Raw genomic sequence first — 22,186 nt, forward strand, 5'->3', positions numbered from 1 at the left:
GAGTATCTGGTAAGGACATATTATATTAATAATGCAATCAGTCAGTCAATTAAAGTTTTCATTGACTTAAGGAAATAACAGAATTAACCAATGACCTTCAACATAGGCTCAATGTTACAGGCAGTGAATTCTGTCACATACTTACATAATTACAGTGTAAAGTTGCACTTTATTATTATCTGGTTGCTTCCACGTTTTATTTTTCCTCTTTTTATTTTCCACTTGGAAATTTGGTTCAAATTTTGATGGGTAGCTGTTCATTCAAATGTCCAACATTGTTATGCAATTGTTACTTTTTGACATTGATTAAAAACTATGGACAAAGGCCCATTGTAACATCTTGATTAATCCCTCTGCTTTACTTAAATGTATCAGCTTAATTTATTTTAATAACACCTATGCGTACTTCACGGCCACTTCTTTTTTAGATTGCTCACACATCAGACTTACTGACTAATGATCTATGAAGATGTCTCCTTCCTCTTATGTCTTTATTTCTATTCTCTGTGAGCAGTTTTTGAGTCCAGTGTTGGTTAAGTTATAATGACCTTGTTACATTGTGATGCAATATATTATTCCATTTGGAAAGTTATTTTATTTACGCCACTACAGTTGCAGCTTGAAGTTGTGCTGGTATTAAAAAAATATATTTTGAAGGTAATAAAAAGGGTAGTAAAAGGTATTATATGTAATTTCTGTATACACCTTGCAGCCACTGTTGATCTGCGCATACATGTTTGATTTATATTCATCTCTTTTGCCAGGACCCAGACAGTGATGCAGAGACAGTAATTCTTGATTTGACCAGTTCTTCTCCATCACCAAGGGCCTGTGATGTCCCGGAGCTAAAGAGGACTGACAGTGTATTTGTAAGTAGTGCTGCAACAACAAATCGACGCGCACAGTTACAGCTCGTTCTGCCATTTGTTACGCTATTAGCTTTTATTAACGTTTTAATGGTGTATTTCGGATATATCAAGTATATATATAAAACCCCTTTAAACATTTCGCAATAGTGCTTTCTTCATTGAGTTGCTCGTATATCTTAAGCCGATGTGCAAACTGCCGCAAAAGAAACTTAAATGTGCAGTGTAACATCCTGAAGATCTTGAAATGAGCTAAAAATGAAAGTCAAAGAATGACGCTCATTCATTGCGTTTTACCATGTAATGCGTCTTTATTAAAATCAACAAATTAATGATTTATCTCTGAACCCCTACTACAATTTTTGGAATGCTACTTTTTATTACTTCCCCCCCCCTAACCCTGACATAAAAATTGTCTTCCTGCAACATGACCGCGTGCAGTTAAATGGACTAAACAAGGTGTTGACGCAAATGACTGCCTCAATGATTTTTTTTTTTTAATCTCGAGGAATCATTTCAGCCCTAGAATGGACGATACTCTTCTGTATTTGCAGTACACATGCCACAGTTCAGCTGTGCGCCGCAAATGCTGCCAGTCTGAAAGCACAATGGGCATGCGCTACTCCCGCTCTCCATACTGCTTGCTTGTACAGTTTTTTTTTAAGAATGTAGTAGTTACTACTAATTAAGGCCCCTATGTTTGTAAAAGTGAAGGTGGTACAAAGTGTTTTTGTTTATAGGCTTATTTTATTTTAATCTTAGATATACTCTGAACTTCCATTCAACCCTGCATACAGAAATCCACTTTGATTATGGTGTAAAACTAAATCAATAAAATATTTTTTTTATTTACAGCTTACCAAAAAATCCTTGGGCATCATTTCCACTTCAGATGATACAGTTAGCAGCATTGACATCAGCGAAGATGATTACGTGCCTGAATCTGAGAGCAGTTCTGAAGAGAGCCTTCCACAGCCTTCGTCCAGTCCCTCATCTCCCAATGTGACATTAAACGGGAATGTTGGTACTTCCTCATCTTCCATGAATGAAGACAAGGAATGTTCTCCACTTGAAGATAAGGAGACAATGACTCATTCAGACAATGACTGCAGTCAAGAGGTTTCAGTGATGAAACTGAAAAAGACTGCAAAAGGCCAAAGAATGTTTAACAAAAAGCAGTATTGCTTTTACTGCTCCAAACCATTCTGCAAAATGGCAAGACACTTGGCTCAAGTTCATAAGAATGAGGTGGAGGTAGCAAAGGCTCTTTCTTTTCCAAAGAGTTCTAAAGAAAGGAGGATTAATTTGGATCTTTTGAGGAATAAAGGGAACCGTGCACACAACACACATGTTCTAAAAGCTGGCAAAGGAGTGTTGGTGCCACGGCAGCAAACCACAGCTAAACACGTGAATGTCAAGGACTACATGCACTGTTTAAATTGCCAAGGGCTGTTCAGACGAAAAGCACTTTGGAGGCATATGCAAAGGTGCAACCTGGCCAAGAAGTGCGAGGTCACAAAACAAGGTAGATCCAGAGTTCAAGCACTCTGTGCTTACGCACAGCCTGTTCCTGAAGGAGTAACAAAAAAATTATGGAAACTGATCAGCGACATGAAGCAAGATGAAGTAACGCAGGCGGTTAAAAGTGATCCATGTATCATCAAATTTGGAGAACACTTGTGCAACAAAATGGGGAGCGACAAAACCAAGCACGAATACATCAGAACTAAAATGCGTGAGGCTGGAAGGCTGTTGGTGTGTGCTAGGAAATTGGGACATCTACAGAGTATTAAAGACTTTTTCATACCTGCAAACTTCTATCATGTTATCAAGGCTGTTAAAGATACCTCAGGATTCCGAGATGAAGATGAGGTCTTCACAGTTCCATCTTTGGCATTAAAACTGGGCCACAACATTAAAAAAATGTCGGATATTGCAGAATGTGAAGCAATGATCGCAGGAGAGGAAAATGATGTCCAACATGTAAAAATGTTTAAGCAAATGTATGCCACAAAATGGAATGAATGTGTGTCAGCCTCAGCCTTGAAGACGCTTCATGAAGCGAAATGGAACTCTCCAGAACTTCTCCCTTTTACTGAGGATGTTAAAAAAATGCACATGCATCTCAGCAATCAAACTAATCTGTACCAAGCAAAGCTCAAACTTGAGAAAAGTCAGAAGAACTGGTCAAATCTTGCCCAAATAACTTTGTGTGAAGTAATTCTGTTCAATCGCAGGAGAGCAGGAGAAGTTTCGAAAATGAGGTTGAATTCGTATCTTCTCCGAAACACATCTGTTTTACATTCCGATGTCGCTGATGCTTTATCTGAAGTTGAGCAGAAGCTCTGTCAGCATTTCCAACGCATCGAAATTAGAGGCAAGCGAGACCGAAAGGTGCCAATACTCCTGACCCCAAGTATGATGGACTCCATGGAGCTACTTGTAAAGAATCGTCAAACATGTGGTGTACTGGATGAAAATTATTTTTTTTTTGCAAAGCCCATGACTGAGAACTCATTCTACCATGGCACAGAATGCATTAGGAAGGTTGCTCACCAGTGTGGAGCCAAACATCCAAAGAATCTGTCATCCACAAAGCTGCGAAAACATATTGCGACTTTATCTAAAGTGCTTAATCTGACAGATACTGAGATGGACCAGTTAGCAGATTTTCTGGGACATGATATAAGAGTCCATAGAAAGTTTTACCGGTTGCCTGAAGGGACGTTACAGTTAGCAAAGATCAGCAAGGTGCTGATGGCCCTTGAACAGGGCAGAGTATCAGAATTCAAGGGGAAAAACCTTGATGAAATTCACCTTGAGCCTTATGGTAAGCTCTTATATGTATTATATATTGACATTTAGTTCAGTTACAAGAAACTCTACATGGTGCATGACGACAAATGTTTTTTTTACACGCATTTCTGCAGAGAAAGTGAACGTAGGTAGTGATAGTGATGTGTCTGAAAGTGAGGATGAAGAGAGTGAGATGCCCCAGCCGAAAAAGCGATGTCACTCCTCTTCAGCATCTACAGGTATGGTCTGATGTGAATTCCTGGGGGATAAAGAATTCCTTATCAATGATGATAAGGAATTTTTATTATCAATGAAAAAGAATGATCGAAGATATTGATTTTGCTAGTTGTATTATAAAAATTTGTATGGCTGTCCCTGATAAAACAGGTTTGCAGCCCTCTGACTTACTATAAGCAGGTAAGGATCTTGAACTCCTTCTCACTCAAGCTGTTCCACTGAATGCCTACTGGTCACGCCTCTGCACATCTCTGACCACTGTTTCATTCAGTTAATTTCATTCTCTGTTACACCACTACTGGTACCACTATTTCTACTGCAACCTGTTTCCCACCCACTTCTCATTGGTCACCTTAACTCTACATCGACACATTTTCCTCACTGGAGGTCAATGATGCCATAGAGTCTCTCTGCTCTACACTAAGCTCATGTCTGGACAGGCTGTGTCCTCTATCCATCAAACATGCATACTGATCTCAAACCTTCTTTCAGTCCTGCTGGGTTAAGAAAATATTGGCGGCTTTCACTTTTCCCATTTTTATCTGAGGCTATGAAAAAAGCAGTTTTCAAACAGGTCTCTGAATTCCTCTTACAGAGTGACAACCTGAATCCAAATCAGTTGTGAGAAACCTGGGTGTCATGACTCATGACTGACTGACCAGTTGTCTTTCTCAGACCACGTCAATATGCTGCCCAATTCAGACCATGGCCATCGCTATCTCTGCCTTTGACTGTTTATATAAACGATACAATATGAGAATAGATTGGTCTGGCCTTATCTTGCCTAGAACAACCTGTATTTCATATGTATTTTTTTAATTGCTTGCTTTTGGTTATGGTGTACGGTGAAAGCCTTTTTATTTTCTGTCCTTCAGACGAATCTTCGGTTGGCAGCAAGTCTTCGAGGGAGAGTGACATGCCTCAGCCAAAGAAGCGACGTCATTCCCCTTCAAAAGCTACAGGTAAAGTCAAACCTGTCCTCTGAGGATGATCTTGAACAGTCATTATTGATGCATTTGCTTACAGTGCCCCAAAATGTTGAAGTGTTTATTTGCTTTATCTTCCAGAAGAACTTTCATTTGGCGACAAGTCGGTAAAGGAGAAGGAGTTGCCTTCAAAGTCAGGTAAAGAGTCAGGACCGCACCGCTCAGAACTGAGTTGCCTAGTTAGTTATTGCGACTTTACATTAAAGTGGTCTCTAATAAGACTTTAAATGTACAGTATTTCTGAAAGTGACATATGGCGACCTAGCCAGCAGCTGCATTGAATGGAGTCTAGTTTCCTGCTGATGTACTGAATATTAAAGTATTCTAGGCCTCAGTAGTAATGGTCTGGTACTACTTGGTATTGGTTGCTGGTGTACTCTACACTCAGCTTTTTAAAGTGAGGTGAAAGATTGTCTCTTTGAAAGTTGAGGTAAAATTATTTACATTTTTAGGTGTGTCAAAAAACCAAAAGAGGAAATGGACTGAAGATGAGGTGAAGGCAGTGGAGAACAAACTTCTACATTTCATCACATCTGGCAGGGTACCAGGGAAAAGAGAGTGTGAAGACTGCATCAGGTCAGCTCCGGTATTGCTCCAGAATAGAACCTGGGAAGCCGTGAAATTTTACATAAAGAACCGAATCACAGCACTCAAGAGGGAGTGTGAGAAAAGAAAATAAAGGTGTTCATGGAAAAGTTTGGCACTCCTTGTTCACATTTGTCCATCCACACCCATGTTTCACCTTTGCTATGACAAATAAAGTTGTCAGAACGAACTTTGCCAAAGAATCATTTATTTGAATACAATTTATTTGAATTGTATTGTATTTGCAGTACAGTTGTTTAGAGGTAGCAGGGAGCACCTGCTGACCTGTGTTTAAATGCTGATTTAAAAAGTTTGAGGTGAGGTCCCCATTGGTAACCTTTTAAACACGCACAGTGACGTCAATAATTAGCATATCAAAACATTACATCACAGGTCCCCAGGAGGGTCTTCAACCTGACTGGGTCCCCAGCAGTAAGTAAAATGTCAGGTCAGTCTTCTGGGGGTCGGACTCAAGTTTACAAGTGATGGCCGTTATAACAGCTGTAAACTGACTGTGGATCAGTTTCTGCCTTGTCTGTAGACCACTCACAAAGGGTGGTTCCCACCAGGCTGCATTTTGTCATGTGTCCCCACCCAGTAGCAAAAACAGGTATGTGTGTGTGTGTGTGTGTGTGTGTGTGTGTGTGTATGTCACCTTGTTGGGAATTGGAAACTTGGTCTGTTCCGCTTTGCCTGGTGTGTGTATGGCCGTGAGGGGCGGAGGCCAAGAATGGGTCATTTCCTGTAAGGCAACAATGTACACACAGGTTAACTTGCTTAATTACTCTCTCTTTCTCACACACACACACACACACAGACACACACACACACACACACACACACACACACACACACACACACACACACACACACACACACACACACACACACTGTTTGCATATGCTAAATATCAACATCAGCATGAAATACCTACAAAGATGGAGGCAAAAGAATTTTATAATTACTGCTGCTCATAAGCAAACAGAAACTCATCCATATTCATGCGTAAAAAAAGCATTGCGTGTAATCAGCTCCTTGAGCTCCTGTGTAATTGTACGCGGCACGTTTCTCGCTCGTCTTTCATGTGGCCTTTTTGATCGATTCCAGACTCTGTGTGAACACGTGCGAATGTTTGTGTGTGTGTGTGTGTGTGTGTGTGTGTGTGTGTGTGTGTGTGTGTGTGTGTGTGTGTGTGGATTTATGTGTGTCCAGGTTTATGCTCTAAAACAGCAACAAAGAAAAGCTTGTGTTTATGCATTTGCATGTCTACCGAATTAGTCTTATATGAGTGAATGTGCATGTGTGCATATCACTGTGTATGTGTATGTGTATGTGTGTGTGTGTGTGTGTGTGTGTGTGTGTGTGTGTGTGTGTGTGTGTGTGTGTGTGTGTGTGTGTGTGTGTGTGTGTGTGTGTGTGTAGCAGCCCTCGGGTTAAGCTTTTAGAGCACACATTTTTCTCTACTATCCTCCATGCAGGTGTATACACACACACACACACACACACACACACACACACACACACACACACACAGGGATGTTTCTCCCTATATTGTCATTAATTGTAGTGGAATTGGTAAATGCAATATAATTAAAAGTAGTAGTTTCACGATGAATAGAAGGAGGAGGAGGAGGAGGAGGAAGGAAGCTCTAGTAGTAACAGAAGTAGCAGCGATATTTGTAGTGGTTGTGAAATAGTAGTAGCAGCAATAGAAGTCGTAGTATTATCAGAAAAAAAAGAAGTAGTAGTTTTAATGATAATGTAGTAAAAGTAGCAGTAAAAGTATTAGTTATAGTAATAGTATAGTATTACTATAGTAATAGTAATAGTACTAGCTAGTAGTAGCTGTAGCAGTTGTAGTTGTAGTACTATTACGAGTAGAAACATGTATAGGTAGTAATAGAAGTAGTGGTAGCAGCAGTAATAGTAGTAGTAACAATAGTAGAAGTAACACCTAAGTAGTAATATTACTAATAATAACAGAAGCAGCCTTAAATTTTAGAAATAGAAATAAAAGTAGTAATAGTAAAAGCAACCGTATGTTTGTGCACAAATCTTCACAAAATAGAAAATATTTAATTTGCTGTAACTCTGATGGGACATCCAGTGTGTGTCAGGTATGTCTATATTGGGTGTGCTGGGGAGCTGAGTGGTTAAAGACTCACACCAGACCCTGCTTTCTGAACATGGACTTCCTTATGCGTGAGATGGAGCAGACTCGACCTCAATGAGCTTCTTTTCTACTGTATAAATAATCATGTCTGGTATAGATTGCTGAGAAGAAAGTGCACGTGTGTTGATGTTGATTTGCAAGTGTGTGTGTGTGTGTGTGTGTGTGCGTAAGTTGCTCATGTGCTGACCAACAGAATAGCTGCAGATTCATCATATCGGGCAGTAAGGTTCCAGCGCCGGTAGCATTATCCACGGCTTTTATGAAAGGTAATGCTTCATCGCTTGCATTAACGCCGAGGTGGCAGTACGGAAGACCTGGCACCTCATTTATCTCGGACTGTCTCCGTGACTCACACTGATCAGGCCAGAGGGGAAGAGGACAAAATAACATTTAGAAAGAATCCAAATGTGTGAAGAGACTGTATCATAAACACATGGCAATAAACTGGGCTCTCAACGTGGCCCTTTTGGAAAATATTAGAAAAGCGATCGGGGTGAAAGGATTCGGAGCGTCAGGGTGAGATGGGAATTCAATTGAAGTTTTTTTACTCAAGTACAAAATGTCAAAGGAGGGATTTTACTTTAACTGGAATAATAGACAAAAGTATTATGGCACCTGGATTTCCAGCCATATGTGGCACATGATTGTATAAAATGTATATATGGGTTGGAGTGGAAGATCTTGTCCTCATCCCTATTCACCTTTACAATGAATGTAAACACTCCAGATCTCCTTACCTCTCCTCACCTCACATCACCTCACCTCACCTCACCTACATCAGTACCTGACTTTACTAATAACCTTATGGCTGAATGAACACAAATCTTCACAATATCTATTAGAGCATCTTCCCAGAAGAGTGAAGGTTATTTCAACAGGAATAAATGTTGCATGGACGTTCCAAAAAAAACCCAACAGATGTTATGGTCAGATGCTAACAAACTTTGGTCCATATAGTGTATGTGATTAGTACTTTTCTATAGGATTTGTACAAAAGGGTCTGTACAATAGGGTTAAAAAAAGAAAAGAAAAGGAAAGAACAGAAAAGGAAAATCTCTATGTACGACTACAAGTCGTTTTTTTTTTTTTTATATTTTGCACAGGTTTTTGTATAAATGGGTGAAGTAGGGGGTTGGTCCTGATGTAAGCTGCTCATGGATTAATGCAGTCTGACGCACTTCATACATGCTGAGAGTTAAACAGTGCATCACAAATGCCTGTGTGTGCGTGTGTGTGTGTGTGTGTGTGTGTGTGTGTGTGTGTGTGTGTGTGTGTGTGTGTGTGTGTGTGTGTGTGTGTGTGTGTGTGTGTGTGCATGTAGCAGCAGACGATACATGAATCTTCAGGGCATTTATAAAAAAGCAGATACACACACAACCCGAAACACTCCAGCTGAACACCTCACACACACACACACACACACACACACACACACACACACACACACACACACACACACAGACACACACACACACACACATACACACACACACACACACACACACACAAAAAAGTTAAATCTTTTCACTTTTTCCACAATGGCGCATGTGATCATCGTTATGATAAATAGTATTTATTTACAGTAACATTTAGTTTTAAGAATTTATGCAGGTTAATTACAGTCTCATTATTTGTTTAAAGAAGCCTTTTTAATCATTTAATGCAACATTACTGGAAATCTTTTCTATAAAAATGTTTTATTAATTGCACTATTAGAGTTATTATTATAGAGTCATTATTGTGCTGTAGATGCAGAGTCATGAAAAATAAGAGAAATTTCATTTGAAAATATAAAATGCAGCACAAATAATAATTACTTTCGGCCTAAATTGTGATTTTTTTTCCAAGATATTTCAAGGACATTCGGTGACACCCAGATGAGGATGGGTTCCTTTTTGAGTCTGGTTTCTCTCAAGGTTTCTTCCTCATACCTTTTCAGGGATAATGTGCATTCTTAAAACTGCTATACAAATAAATTGAATTGAATTAAGTAGAATTGTGGAAAAAAATGTAAGGATTTTGACATAATCTGAAAATATTACAACACATACCAGTTACAAAAAATAAAAAATAAAAATAGCTTCATCAACATCCCTGTGAATAAACTATTACTATAAAAACAATAGCAAACACACCATAGCTACTGTATGTCTACACTGATCTGGATAAATAAAAAAAAACGACGATTTTGTCGAAAAAACGTCCACACTTTCGTTTTGAATCGTTTACTGGAAGTTGCTCATCCACACTGAAACGTCTGTAAGCGCTCACGTCCCTGTACTGCACGAGCAAAAAAGTAAGACGCTTCGCTACGTCATTTCCGCCTGCCGTTTGTTTACTTTTCGGCTCTTAGAAACGTCGGCAATGAAAAAGAATGCGTCATCGTTTTTTAAAGCCTCCACAATGAGATGTAAAAACAGGGTTTTCATATTGATCCACTTTGGAGAGCGTTTTCAAAAATTCACGTTTTCGTTAACAAAAGGCCAAATAAAAAAAAAATCCGTTTTCAAATGAAAACATATTAGTGTGGACGTCCTTTATATGTCTCATATACATGAAGCACACAAAAACTCTCGCCAATCCCAGCTTGTTAGGAATTTGGAGTCTTAATACAACAACCCTTGATAAGGGTAAGGGCCTTGCACAAGGGCCCAACTGTTGAGCTTGAACTGCCAAATTTCCGATCAGCAAGTGGGAAATCCTAATGGTGAAGGTTAGTGGTTAAGGCATTAGACTTTAGATCCGAAAGTCAAATTACAGCCACACCAAGTTGTTTCTCCTGGTTTGCACAGTTCCACACACTCCTCACCCTGACTGAACCTGATCCCAGCAATGGATTTGTGTAGAATTGCTCCAAATTGCAGAAAAAAAGAAGCGAAGCTACAGCAGTTTGCGAAATCTAACCACCGAGTCTTTGGGTACAATAACAAAGATTATTTGGATTTACAGTTTAGCTGTGTGAGAGGAGTGAGATTAAATAGTGTGTGTGTGATTGTGTGTGTTTGGATCAGTGTGTCTGGCTTCAAGGGCCACGCGTTGCCGCTCTTATCCTGATTCATTTACAAATCAAAGATAAAAAAAAAGATGCCTGGGCCTCTACTGTAGCTCGAACGTAGCTCGAGCACTTGTGTGTGTGTGTGTGTGTGTGTGTGTGTGTTTGGGGGGGGGGGGGTGGGGTTCCTCCTAATATACATATTGTTGTAAAATACTCCTGTAATATTCCTAATCATATTGTAGGACATGATGAGGCAAAAAAATTATGGCTGATCAAAGCAAAACAGACGAGCGCGGGATGTTAAACATAACGCAGATTACCAAAAGGCTGCTCTTAGTTATATTGTTCCAGTTCAATTACATATTACATGCAAATACATAAACTTATATTTCACCCTTGCAACGCTAAACAAGCACACAAGGAGCCGGATTTATTTCTTTTATTATTTACATCCCGGCGTTATTTGCAGGATGCAGGGTTTTTTTTTGCGAAATCCGCAGTTCGTACTGAATAATCTCGGTGCCTTTGTTTTTCCTTCTGTTTACTCGTGTTTCTGTGCGTAAGATACAATCTTGTTCCTTTCTCTGTGTTGAGATAATAGCAATCTATAAACATTTGGAGCCGTGATAAACTCGGCCCCGAGGGCTGGAGCGCTCACGAGCACAAGGCTGAGAGAAAATGTCAGAGCCGAGGTGAGGAAAGCAGATCAGACCTCTTTCATCTGCTCCATTTTTAAAGCACCAGTAACCAGTGCAGTGCAGAGCCTTCAGATAGGCTTCAGAGTCTTGTGTGTTAAAGAGGTGAGGCTTTTACACTTTAATACTCCGGTCCAGCTGCAAATCACTGTACATCTGGATTACTGTTATCACATCACATCACACGCTTTCATTTATTCTTTCCTCTCATTCATTCAAGTGTAACGTTATTCTTTTTTTCATGAGTTCATATTCAGCTCATTTTTGCTTTACAAATTAATAAAGCTTTCTTTCTTTCTTTCTTTCTTTCTTTCTTTCTTTCTTTCTTTCTTTCTTTCTTTCTTTCTTTCTTTCTTTCTTTCGTCCTTGTTTGTTTGATTGTTTTTTCTTATTTTTAATTATTTATTTAGTTTGTTTGTTTCTTACTGTTTGTTTGTTTGTTTGTTTGTTTGTTTGTTTGTTTCTTTGTTTCTTTGTTTCTTTGTTTCTTTCTTTCTTCTTTCTTTCTTTCTTTCTTTCTTTCTTTCTTTCTTTCTTTCTTTCTTTCTTTCTTTCTTTCTTTCTTTCTTTCTAATCGGTTTGTTTGTTGCTTTCTTTCTATAAATTGCACTTGTATGTTCATATTTTTGTCTTTCTGTAGTTTGTTTGCTTGGTTGTTTGTCTTTCTTTCTTTCTTTCTTTCTTTCTTTCTTTCTTTCTTTCTTTCTTTCTTTCTTTCTTTCTTTCTTTCTTTCGTCCTTGTTTGTTTGATTGTTTTTTCTTATTTTTAATTATTTATTTAGATTGTTTGTTTCTTACTGTTTGTTAGTTTGTTAGTTAGTTTGTTTGTTTGTTTGTTTGTTTGTTTCTTTCTTTCTTTCTTTCTTTCTTTCTTTCTTTCTTTCTTTCTTTCTTTCTTTCTTTCTTTCTTTCTTTCTTTCTTTCTTATGTCCTTGTTTGTTTGATTGTTTTTTCTTTCTTTTAATTATTTATTTATTTAGTTTGTTTGTTTCTTACTGTTTGTTTTTCTTTCTTTCTTTCTTTCTTTCTTTCTTTCTTTCTTTCTTTCTTTCTTTCTTTCTTTCTTTCTTTCTCTCTTTCTATCTTTCTTTCTTTCTTTCTTTCTTTCTTTCTTTCTTTCTTTCTAATCTGTTTGTTTGTTGCTTTCTTTCTATAAATTGCACTTGTATGTTCATATTTTTGTCTTTCTGTAGTTTGTTTGCTTGGTTGTTTGTCTTTCTTTCTTTCTTTCTTTCTTTCTTTCTTTCTTTCTTTCTTTCTTTCTTTCTTTCTTTCTTTCTTTCTTTCTTTCTTTCTTTCTTTCTTTCTTTCTTTCATCCTTGTTTGTTTGATTGTTTTTTCTTATTTTTTAAATTATTTATTTAGTTTGTTTGTTTCTTACTGTTTGTTTGTTTGTTTGTTTGTTTGTTTGTTTGTTTGTTTGTTTCTTTCTTTCTTTCTTTCTTTCTTTCTTTCTTTCTTTCTTTCTTTCTTATGTCCTTGTTTGTTTGATTGTTTTTTCTTTCTTTTAATTATTTATTTATTTAGTTTGTTTGTTTCTTACTGTTTTTTTTTTTGTTTCTTTCTTTCTTTCTTTCTTTCTTTCTTTCTTTCTTTCTTTCTTTCTTTCTTTCTTTCTTTCTTTCTTTCTTTCTTTCTTTCTTTCTTTCTTTCTAATCTGTTTGTTTGTTGCTTTCTTTCTATAAATTGCACTTGTATGTTCATATTTTTGTCTTTCTGTAGTTTGTTTGCTTGGTTGTTTGTCTTTCTTTCTTTCTTTCTTTCTTTCTTTCTTTCTTTCTTTCTTTCTTTCTTTCGTCTTTGTTTGTTTGATTGTTTTTTCTTATTTTTTTAATTATTTATTTAGTTTGTTTGTTTTTTACTGTTTGTTTGTTTGTTTGTTTCTTTCTTTCTTTCTTTCTTTCTTTCTTTCTTTCTTTCTTTCTTTCTTTCTTTCTTTCTTTCTTATGTCCTTGTTTGTTTGATTGTTTTTTCTTTCTTTTAATTATTTATTTATTTAGTTTGTTTGTTTCTTACTGTTTGTTTTTTTTGTTTGTTTGTTTGTTTGTTTGTTTGTTTGTTTCTTTCTTTCTTTCTTTCTTTCTTTCTTTCTTTCTTCCTTTCTTTCTTTCTTTCTTTCTTTCTTTCTTTCTTTCTTTCTTTCTTTCTTTCTTTCTTACTTCTTTCCATTATTTCAACCTTCTCCCCAAGTATTTACAGTAAAGATAAATATCATGAGATTTATATACACATTATGTTTAAATCGTTTATTCATGTTAATTACTTGCACAGATTGAATATAAATTTACGAGTTAATAGAATAATGCAGGTGGCGCTGTAGTGGCTTATCTACGTTACGAGAATATCATTACAGGACATTAATGGGGTCGTTATTTTGCCATTTTGTTGTCATTTGGTCATTTTCAGCTCTTTGTGAGCTTTGCCTTGTCTGGAGTTTTGAGATTGTGGTTGAATGTAAATCAGTCGTGCCATTTATCAGCATGCACAAGTGAGTGAGGAAAAAAAACAAGAAATGCTTTTAAATGAGGTGGGGAATTTTGTTTTGTCTTCGTTAGCCTTTGTTAAACTGAAGTAAAGTGGCATGGATCTTGTTCTTGCTAAGAGGAACTGCACCTTCGGAGAGTTAGGAATCTCAGTTTAAAAGCTTATGGATTTAAATCCAAGAGCAGACTTGTATACAATCACCTGCAAAATAAAGAACTGTAAACTAATGCACCTGCTGTGCATCTCTACTAACTGACATTGACTTAAATGTTTCCCCGGCTTAACAGCTTCTTCGCCATGAATCCATCAGAATAGCACTTTTCTCAAATCAAGGATTTCTTCTAAAACCATTCAGCGATTTTCTCTTATAAAGAAATCTTTAGCTGTTTGATATCACGAGCGCCCGAAGCTGGCGTCTCTCTCGGCATCACTGACGCAGTGCAATGTGAACGTGAGTCATATCTGAGTCACGGCCCGGCTCTGCAAGCTCTCTGACTGACAGACGCACACAAGGTTGCCTGGGAAACACTGCTTAACAGAACAGGACGTAAACTAAAGACAGAGAAAAAAAAAACCCATAGTAACTCGATCCCGGGATAAACGGATCCACAGAGCTGCATTCCGACCGACGACATCGCTAACGAAACTAAATCAGCATTTACTAAAAAGCAGAAGAAAAGAGAATTCCTACTGCAAATCCATTAAAAGTGATAGTTATTCTTCTGTGTGTTCTGTATTAATATGAATTATACGCTTTTATTGCTAGAGACATCATTGTGTCACCGTGGCTAATAGAGAAAAGTGCAGGTGCAATTATTCACTTACCCGCAAAATCTCCTCCACACAGCTGGAGTCGTTGGGCAGACTGACCTGTACGAGGGCAAAAACAAAAAGAGAAATCTCATTAAAATGGTAAAAATGCTCAAGGATATGCAGAATACGGAGAAAATACAAGAATATTACAGTTTTTCTCACAGTGGAGCGTTTCTCAGATCAGAAATGAAATTCTCAAAACTACTTCCTTTACATCATGGAGTCTCCTTGCTTTACACAAATTTGCGAATGCTTTGGGGCATTCATTCAACTGATTGTGTAAAATTGTCGGCTGTTTCCTACATTATCGGTTGCTAATGTCGTGTTGAACAAAACCTATTAGACTGGTTCTCACTTGAATAGCCTTAACCCCCAAAACATCTCAGCATCAACTCATTGCACAAGTCATTGAATGCAAAACGGTTAAACCAGATGTCTTCACGTGTTAAGCTTCAATTTCTATTCAACTTTTTTCTGTCTTAAATTGATGAATTGTGCAGATGAATCTTGAATGGCGCTAATGAAGGCGAGTGAACGGCATCAGATCAACCGATCTTCAACTAGTTCTCTAAAACAGGTCAAATCTCGTGGCGACAGACAGAGCAAAACACAGAATTACAATTTCTGAAAATAACTAGAAAATGGAAAAAAAAAAAAAACACTAGTACAGTACAGCAAAAGTGTGAATCCTGTCCAGTCTCTTGCAATCAATTTCCCACATATCGTAATGTGTACATTTGCACTTCGATCTTTTTTGGTAACAATGACAAAAGGACTTGTCATTTTCATGGCAATGAGATGACACAAACGAACTTTTGAGAAAAGTACCTATGTGTTGTGCTGTTTGTAATGAAATGCATTTACTGGTTTGCACAATTTATGTATTATTTGAGAAAGCAACTAAGAAAAAACGATTACAAATCATTCATTCATTCATTCATTTTCTCCCGCTTATCCATAATTCGGGTCGCGGGGGCAGCAGTCTAAGCAGGCCCCCGCCTTCGACTGCTGCCCAATCCTCACAGCACCGTCCCTAACGGTCCCTCCTGCAGGTGGTGAGCCCACAGGAAGATTACAAATCATATTACATATAAATTCCCATGTAGTACTGTATATACACTTTATGGATAAAAGTATTGGGACACCTAACCTTTCCTTGCCATATCTGGTTTTTCTCCAAACCGTAACCACTAAGTTGGAAGCACATAATTGTAAAGGATGTCTTTGGATGCGGTATAATAAAATGTCGCTTTTGCTTGAACTAGGAAACCCAAACCTGTTCCAGCATGACAATGTTTCTGTACACAAAGCGAGCTCTATGAAGATATGCTTTACTGTACATAGTTTGGAGTGGAAGCTCTTGAGTGACCTCCTATAGATCTCTGATCTCAACCCTATTAAACAACTTTGGGATGAATCGGAACCATTGTGGTTAAATTTCCACAAGCACACTCCAAAATATAGTAGAACATCTCCCCAGGATTATAATGGAATTGGGACTGAATGTGGAATGTAATGCTTATAAAGCGCATTCCATACTTATGACCAGGTGTCCCAAAACTTTTGGCAAAGTGGTGTACATTTTATTGAAAATGTAGCCCTCATTTGCCAAAGTAATTTCCTCCACTCGTCTGGAACATGTTTAGGGTTTGCTAGTTCAAGTAAATGAAAAGTAATGTCATACCACTGTATCCAAAACTTCCTACTGTATACAATTGTGTGTCTCCAACTCTGTGGGAACAGTTTTTCAAAAGAACCACATGTGAAATCTGAGAATGTCTGGAAAGCTGGAATTATGTGTCCTGCCTCTTCTTAGGGATGTACTCTCATTTAATTGAAAGAAATCCTTTTTATTTCAAGACAGATCAGGCTGAAATTAGGCCAGTGTAATTTTTTTTTTTACCTTTATGGCTTGTGCATTGCACACAGGCATGCTGGGAGCTAGATAATCACCAGCTTGCATCATCCCATCATAAGGGAGAGAAATGTCAGCGAGTATACATGTTGCAATAACTCACCAACTCTTTTAAACAAGCCGAGAAAAATAGTAATTAAACACAGAGAAGTGTCCGGTTGAGTAATTGTGCGCAGGTAGTTGCGCATCAGGGACCTGACTATTGCTTAATAACGGTCGATTCGATACGCTCAGAGCGTTTCTTTTCTTTTTTTAGTTATTTTATGTAAATTTCAGCCATATCACTGCACTGGTGAAATATTGGCAAATAATTATTTGGAGAAGACCCCCTTCTTCGCTCCTGCTTCCTTTTTTTTTGTGCACAATTTAGTCCGATCGAGAGCACTTGAGTTGAGCAGAGCTGCTGCAGAGAGACACTCTGTGGCTGGATGATGACATCAGTGCACTCGTAGCGTCGAAGGTAGACGGCATTTGCTCTAAAAGTCAAATAGCCTGAGGGGGAAACTGTCCAGTCAGTCCAGCTGCCATGAAACACTGGGAGAAAAAATAATCCCACCTTCAGCTGAGGAGTTCCTTGGTCAAAGAGGCTGTTCATTTATTGCTAGTGCTTTTCACTTAACTTTATCTCTGATTTATTAATAAAGCTTTGTTATAACAGAACCAATGATTTGAAAACAAATGTTTAAATGTTTTGAAAATCTATAGATCTGTAGATAGATCTGTCTGTCTGTCTATGTGTCTGTCTATGTGTCTGTCTGTCTGTCTGTCTGTCTGTCTGTCTGTCTGTCTGTCTGTCTGTCTGTCTGTCTGTCTGTCTGTCTGTCTGTGTTTTAGATGCTTGTAAATGATAACCACCTAGCATAATATATAGCTTAGCATCTTATTTCAACTCAGCAGTTTATTTTGCCTGGTATTAGCAAGAGCTGTTAGCAGTAGCTCAATTCCCATTATAATTAAGGGACTAATTAGGCCAGAGGTCCCCAACCGCCAGGGTGTGGAAAAGTTAAAAGAACGTTTTAGGGGGGGAAATGTCTATAGATATGACACTGAATTATTTATTGTGCGTTTCACCCTTAAAGACAATCTCTACTATTCAAATTTACATACGCCACAATTGCAGAACGCATCATTTCCACATATTAACAGGTTCAGCTAATTATTAGCATGTGCAATTAAACAGCCATCCCGTTTTTTTTAGTTGATGGGATAAAAAGACCAAGCAATGGTAATAAGGAGACAGAGAAAGACGAGAAAAAGGAAAAAAGAAAGTATCTTTTATGTAAATATCGAAAATGTGATTTTCTCTCTATGGGCAGATCACATGATCCAAAACACATTTGGGTAATATGTGGAGAGACATTAGCTAAAGAGTCAATAAAAGCCCTCAAAATTGCTTGTCATTGTAAAACTATGCTTTCTGCAATGAGAGACAAACTGTTGGATTATTTTTAGACAGACAGACAGAAAGACAGACAGACTGACTGACAGACAGATAGATGCATAGACAGACAGACAGACAGACAGACAGACAGACAGACAGACAGACAGACACACAGACACACAGACACACAGACAGACATGGAGATAGATAGAATGATAGAATGATAGATAGATAGATAGATAGATAGATAGATAGATAGATAGATAGATAGATAGATAGATAGATAGATAGATAGATAGACAGACAGACAGACAGACAGACAGACAGACAGACAGACAGACAGAAAGACAGACAGACAGACAGATAGATAGATAGATAGATAGATAGATAGATAGATAGATAGATAGATAGATAGATAGATAGATAGATAGAAAATCTCTTTCTTCGAGGCGGTTAAAGGTGTAATTTACAGTACTTTATTGTATTTTGCTTTACAGTAAATTTAGCACCTGGTGTATTAATGTAGGAGGAAGGTAAGACACTTGCTTTTAATAGCCAATTGACTTTGATTTGTCTACCTTCTGTCAAACTTCTGTCACAATATGAGATAAACACACTTCCTATACACTTAATACACTGTTTTATATAAAAATATATGCCAGACAGCACAGTGAAAATAAAAAACCTAAAAATAATAATAAGTAAATGCAGCAGGACAGCAGATATAAACTTTGTCACGGCTGGCACATAATATCCTGTTCCCATAGAAACGTAATGTTCGGCCTGAGCCGCTCTAATCAGATGTTGCTCAGGCATTGTCCTTCTTTGCTCTAATTTTAGGAGTGTGCTGGAGCGAGCCTATTGCTCTGACACTCGAGTTCATTTCAAAGTTACCTGTGGTGAACCCCATTTCGATTCCAGCCGAGACGCTAAAAGGCGTTTTTTTTTTTTTCTCTTTCGCTCTCTTTTTTTTTGACATCGTGTGCCGAACGCAAAGCTGCTTTATATCGCTTGTGGGCTGTATAAAGAGTGGATGGGTGCATGCTGCTAAATTGTTTATGCCAGCAATTTTTTCCCCTTCTTCCGTTTTGCTTTGCTCTTATCAAAGTTCACACGGAATAACCCGAACGCCATATCATGCAAATGCTACTGCGACATTTCACGGATAAGAGAAGGTTTTCCCGAGGAAACAGACACAGTGATAGTGCTAGTCAGTCACCTTTCTCTCTCATATTCCTCAGAGTTGCTGTAAAAAAAAAAAAAAAAAGATGTCCAGCTGAGAACCTTATTTCTGCTGTATGCCAGGAATCTGCAACTTTCCTGCAGCTAGGGACTGATTGAACGGCTTTGCAAATTATTTTTTTCTCTGATATTCAGGGTCTCATGAGAATGAAAAAGCATTGAAACATTGTTGAGAAGAAACAGGTGAATAAAACGACGACGACGACGACAACAACAACAACAAAAACATTCCTGCAGGAAGCCAGAAATGATTTTGTGTTTATTTCTTCCACATTCTGTCTACAATATTGAAATTAGTGACCAAAAAGTAGAAAAACGAAGCTACAGCTGTAGTGTGTTAATACATCATCGAAAAACCTGACATACACAAGAAGAACAAAGCAGCTGGTTTTAATCACAGCAAGTCAGATCAGTGTGTCTTTTCTCATTTATCACATGTAGCACAGGGTTTTGTTTCCAGCTTATGAAAACAAAACAACATATGAACAAAGATTTTACTTGGCAGACATAGACAGACAGACAGACAGACAGACAGACAGACAGACAGACAGACAGACAGACAGACAGACAGACAGACAGACAGACAGACAGACAGATAGATAGATAGATAGATAGATAGATAGATAGATAGATAGATAGATAGATAGATAGATAGATAGATGTGTCAGTCTTGGTGTTTTATGATGATGATGATGATGATGATAAAGATAATTATTTTTAGAATTTTACTTGGCAGACATAGACAGACAGACAATCAGACAGACAGACAGACAGACAGACATATATACAGACAAACAGATAGACAAACAGATAGATAGACATTGCGATAGATAGATAGATAGATAGATAGATAGATAGATAGATAGATAGATAGATAGATAGATAGATAGATAGATAGATAGATAGATAGATAGATAGATTTGTCAGTCTTGGTGTTTTATGATGATGATGATGATGATGATGATGATTATTAAAATGCATGGAAACTCTAAGACATATTGTTGTGAATTTTGGAAAAAACTGTAGAATTGTTATTGTGGTGGCAATTACTAGGGCATGAACGCATTTTCTCCGTGGAACAGCGGATAAAATGCGTTTGCTTTTTTCCCTTATGAGTAACAGAAAAAAAAAAAAAGAACAAAAAAACTAAACAAAGACGAGCCATCAAAGTGAGGAGCTGCACACAGCACTTAGCCCTGTGGAAATTATGTTTAAAAAGTGGAAAAGTGGCTCAACGAACAAACGAACACGCCCATCTGAGAACGGAAACGGAGACGGAGACAGAGATGGAGGGAGGACGGATGAGTCTACCTGTCTCTCCATCTGACAATAGACGGGAGGATTGGTGTGGAAATGGGAGGGTTGGGATGATGGATGGCAGAAAAAAAACCAAGCGGCACGCAGTCGACAGTGACAGCTGGTGCAGCCCTACGAAGGGACTCGTGTCCTGTATAGATGAGTAGGCAGATGAAATGAGAGGAGAAAAGGAAGTTCTTTTTCTTTGGACTGTGTGTGTGTGTGTGTGTGTGTGTGTGTGTGTGTGTGTGTGTGTGTGTGTGTGTGTGTGTGTGTGTGTGTGTGTGTTGTAACAAGTCAATCCAAAAATGTGAAAAATGTCTAAAATAAGAACATGGACTTGGACAGAGGGGATATTTTCAGCGCCTGACCAATAACAGAAAGAATAATTTAACAAAAAAATAAAAAAGATAGATAGATAGATAGATAGATAGATAGATAGATAGATAGATAGATAGATAGATAGATAGATAGATAGATAGATAGATAGATAGATAGATAGATAGATAGATAGATAGATAGATAGATAGATAGATAGGGTTATGTTTGCTCTGTATCTTGACATGTCTCATTCAGAAGTTCTGAACTACTGACAAAGAGATATAGACAAGGGGAACGAGAAAGTAAAAGAGAGAGAGAGAGAGAGAGAGAGAGAGAGAGAGAGAGAGAGAGAGAGAGAGAGAGAGAGAGAGAGAGAAAGAGACACTCAGGTCATTTGCCCTTCTTCTACAGTCAGAGTCGTGCATGCTGTAGACTGAGTCATGCTTTTGAAAAATCAACAACAAAAAAGTCTCAGACAGTGAATGTGTACAACATCACACCTGAATAAAACATATCCCTCTTTCTCTTTCACATGCTGCAGACTCGAGTATCTAGAGTATCCTACATCAGTACCTGACTTTGCGCCTGAATGACCATAAATCTCCACGAAATCTGGAAAATCTTGTAAGAAGAGTGTAGGTTATTATAACAGGAGCTAAATGTGGAATTGGATGGTCAAAAAAAATGACGTACCAAACGTCACCAAACTTTTGGGCGTATAGTGTTTGTAATCCAGTTATAAATTTCCACATCTGTTTCGAATAATTTATATCAGGTCGCACAAATGACTATAAAGACATCAAATAAATGAAACAAAGACATTCTATCAAGACGTTTTTTTGACTGCACTGTTGTGTTATTTTTTTCCAAAGCAAATTGGAAAGCGACACGTTTTTCCAAAGCACGTCTGAGTCTGTGAAAGGCTCTCCTCTGGGAAGCGGGTAAATGAATAAACAGTCAATAATATGAGGGTTCACGTAAAACCGAAGTCAATGCGACAAACGGCAGGCTCGCACTTCCTGCTGCAGTCTGTATTGACCGCGCCGATTGTTTTTTTTTTTTTTTTTTTTTTTTTTACGCCAGACGTACTGTGGCTCAACGAAATGAGTGAGTGAGTGACTAACACACCCGTTCATGTACGGTTATGATATCTGGCAGATGTCCTTATCCAAGACTGACTTACAGGTATCTTATTTATACAACATAACCAGAAATAGAGTTCTAAAGTCGGCTAAAATGACCGGCTTCCACATTTCCTGGCATCCATTTGTATTTTCAAATTGTACATTTATAGCATTCGCCCTTATCCAGAGCGACTTACACCAATCAGGCATAACATTATGACCACCTGCCTAATATTGTGTTGGTTCCCCTTTTGCTGTCAAAACGTTAACATTAACA

General features: G+C 37.9%; 2 protein-coding genes and 1 long non-coding RNA gene across 6 annotated transcripts in view; 1 reads left to right on the forward strand and 2 right to left on the reverse strand.

The window, feature by feature from the left end:
- The window catches only part of aff2 (AF4/FMR2 family, member 2), a 255,571-nt gene that overhangs the window by 97,594 nt on the left and 135,791 nt on the right, over positions 1 to 22,186 (reverse strand). For all 4 annotated transcript variants that reach the window (XM_083561461.1, XM_083561459.1, XM_083561462.1 and 1 more), the window contains exons 4-5: positions 14,643 to 14,687; positions 6,126 to 6,212 (exon numbers count right to left, since the gene is read on the reverse strand). In XM_083561461.1, coding sequence (XP_083417587.1) covers positions 6,126 to 6,212; positions 14,643 to 14,687 — 132 coding nt within the window. The remainder of the gene's footprint in view (positions 1 to 6,125; positions 6,213 to 14,642; positions 14,688 to 22,186) is intronic.
- On the forward strand, positions 112 to 5,660 carry LOC310737420 (uncharacterized protein; the record flags this gene model as incomplete). The annotated part of the gene is made up of 7 exons (XM_083561749.1): positions 112 to 123; positions 765 to 869; positions 1,722 to 3,696; positions 3,797 to 3,901; positions 4,775 to 4,861; positions 4,967 to 5,023; positions 5,338 to 5,660. 7 exons carry the CDS (start codon positions 112 to 114, stop codon positions 5,562 to 5,564), a joined length of 2,568 nt encoding a protein of 855 aa, XP_083417875.1. The 3' UTR covers positions 5,565 to 5,660.
- Positions 11,971 to 13,946, reverse strand: LOC310737284. Its single transcript, XR_014536796.1, has 2 exons — positions 13,493 to 13,946; positions 11,971 to 12,352 (listed from the first exon to the last, which is right to left on the reverse strand). It is a non-coding gene; the product is annotated as an uncharacterized lncRNA (long non-coding RNA).

The sequence above is a fragment of the Silurus aristotelis genome, assembly GCF_946808225.1.
Source record: "Silurus aristotelis genome assembly, chromosome: 14".
Classification (NCBI taxonomy): domain Eukaryota; kingdom Metazoa; phylum Chordata; class Actinopteri; order Siluriformes; family Siluridae; genus Silurus; species Silurus aristotelis.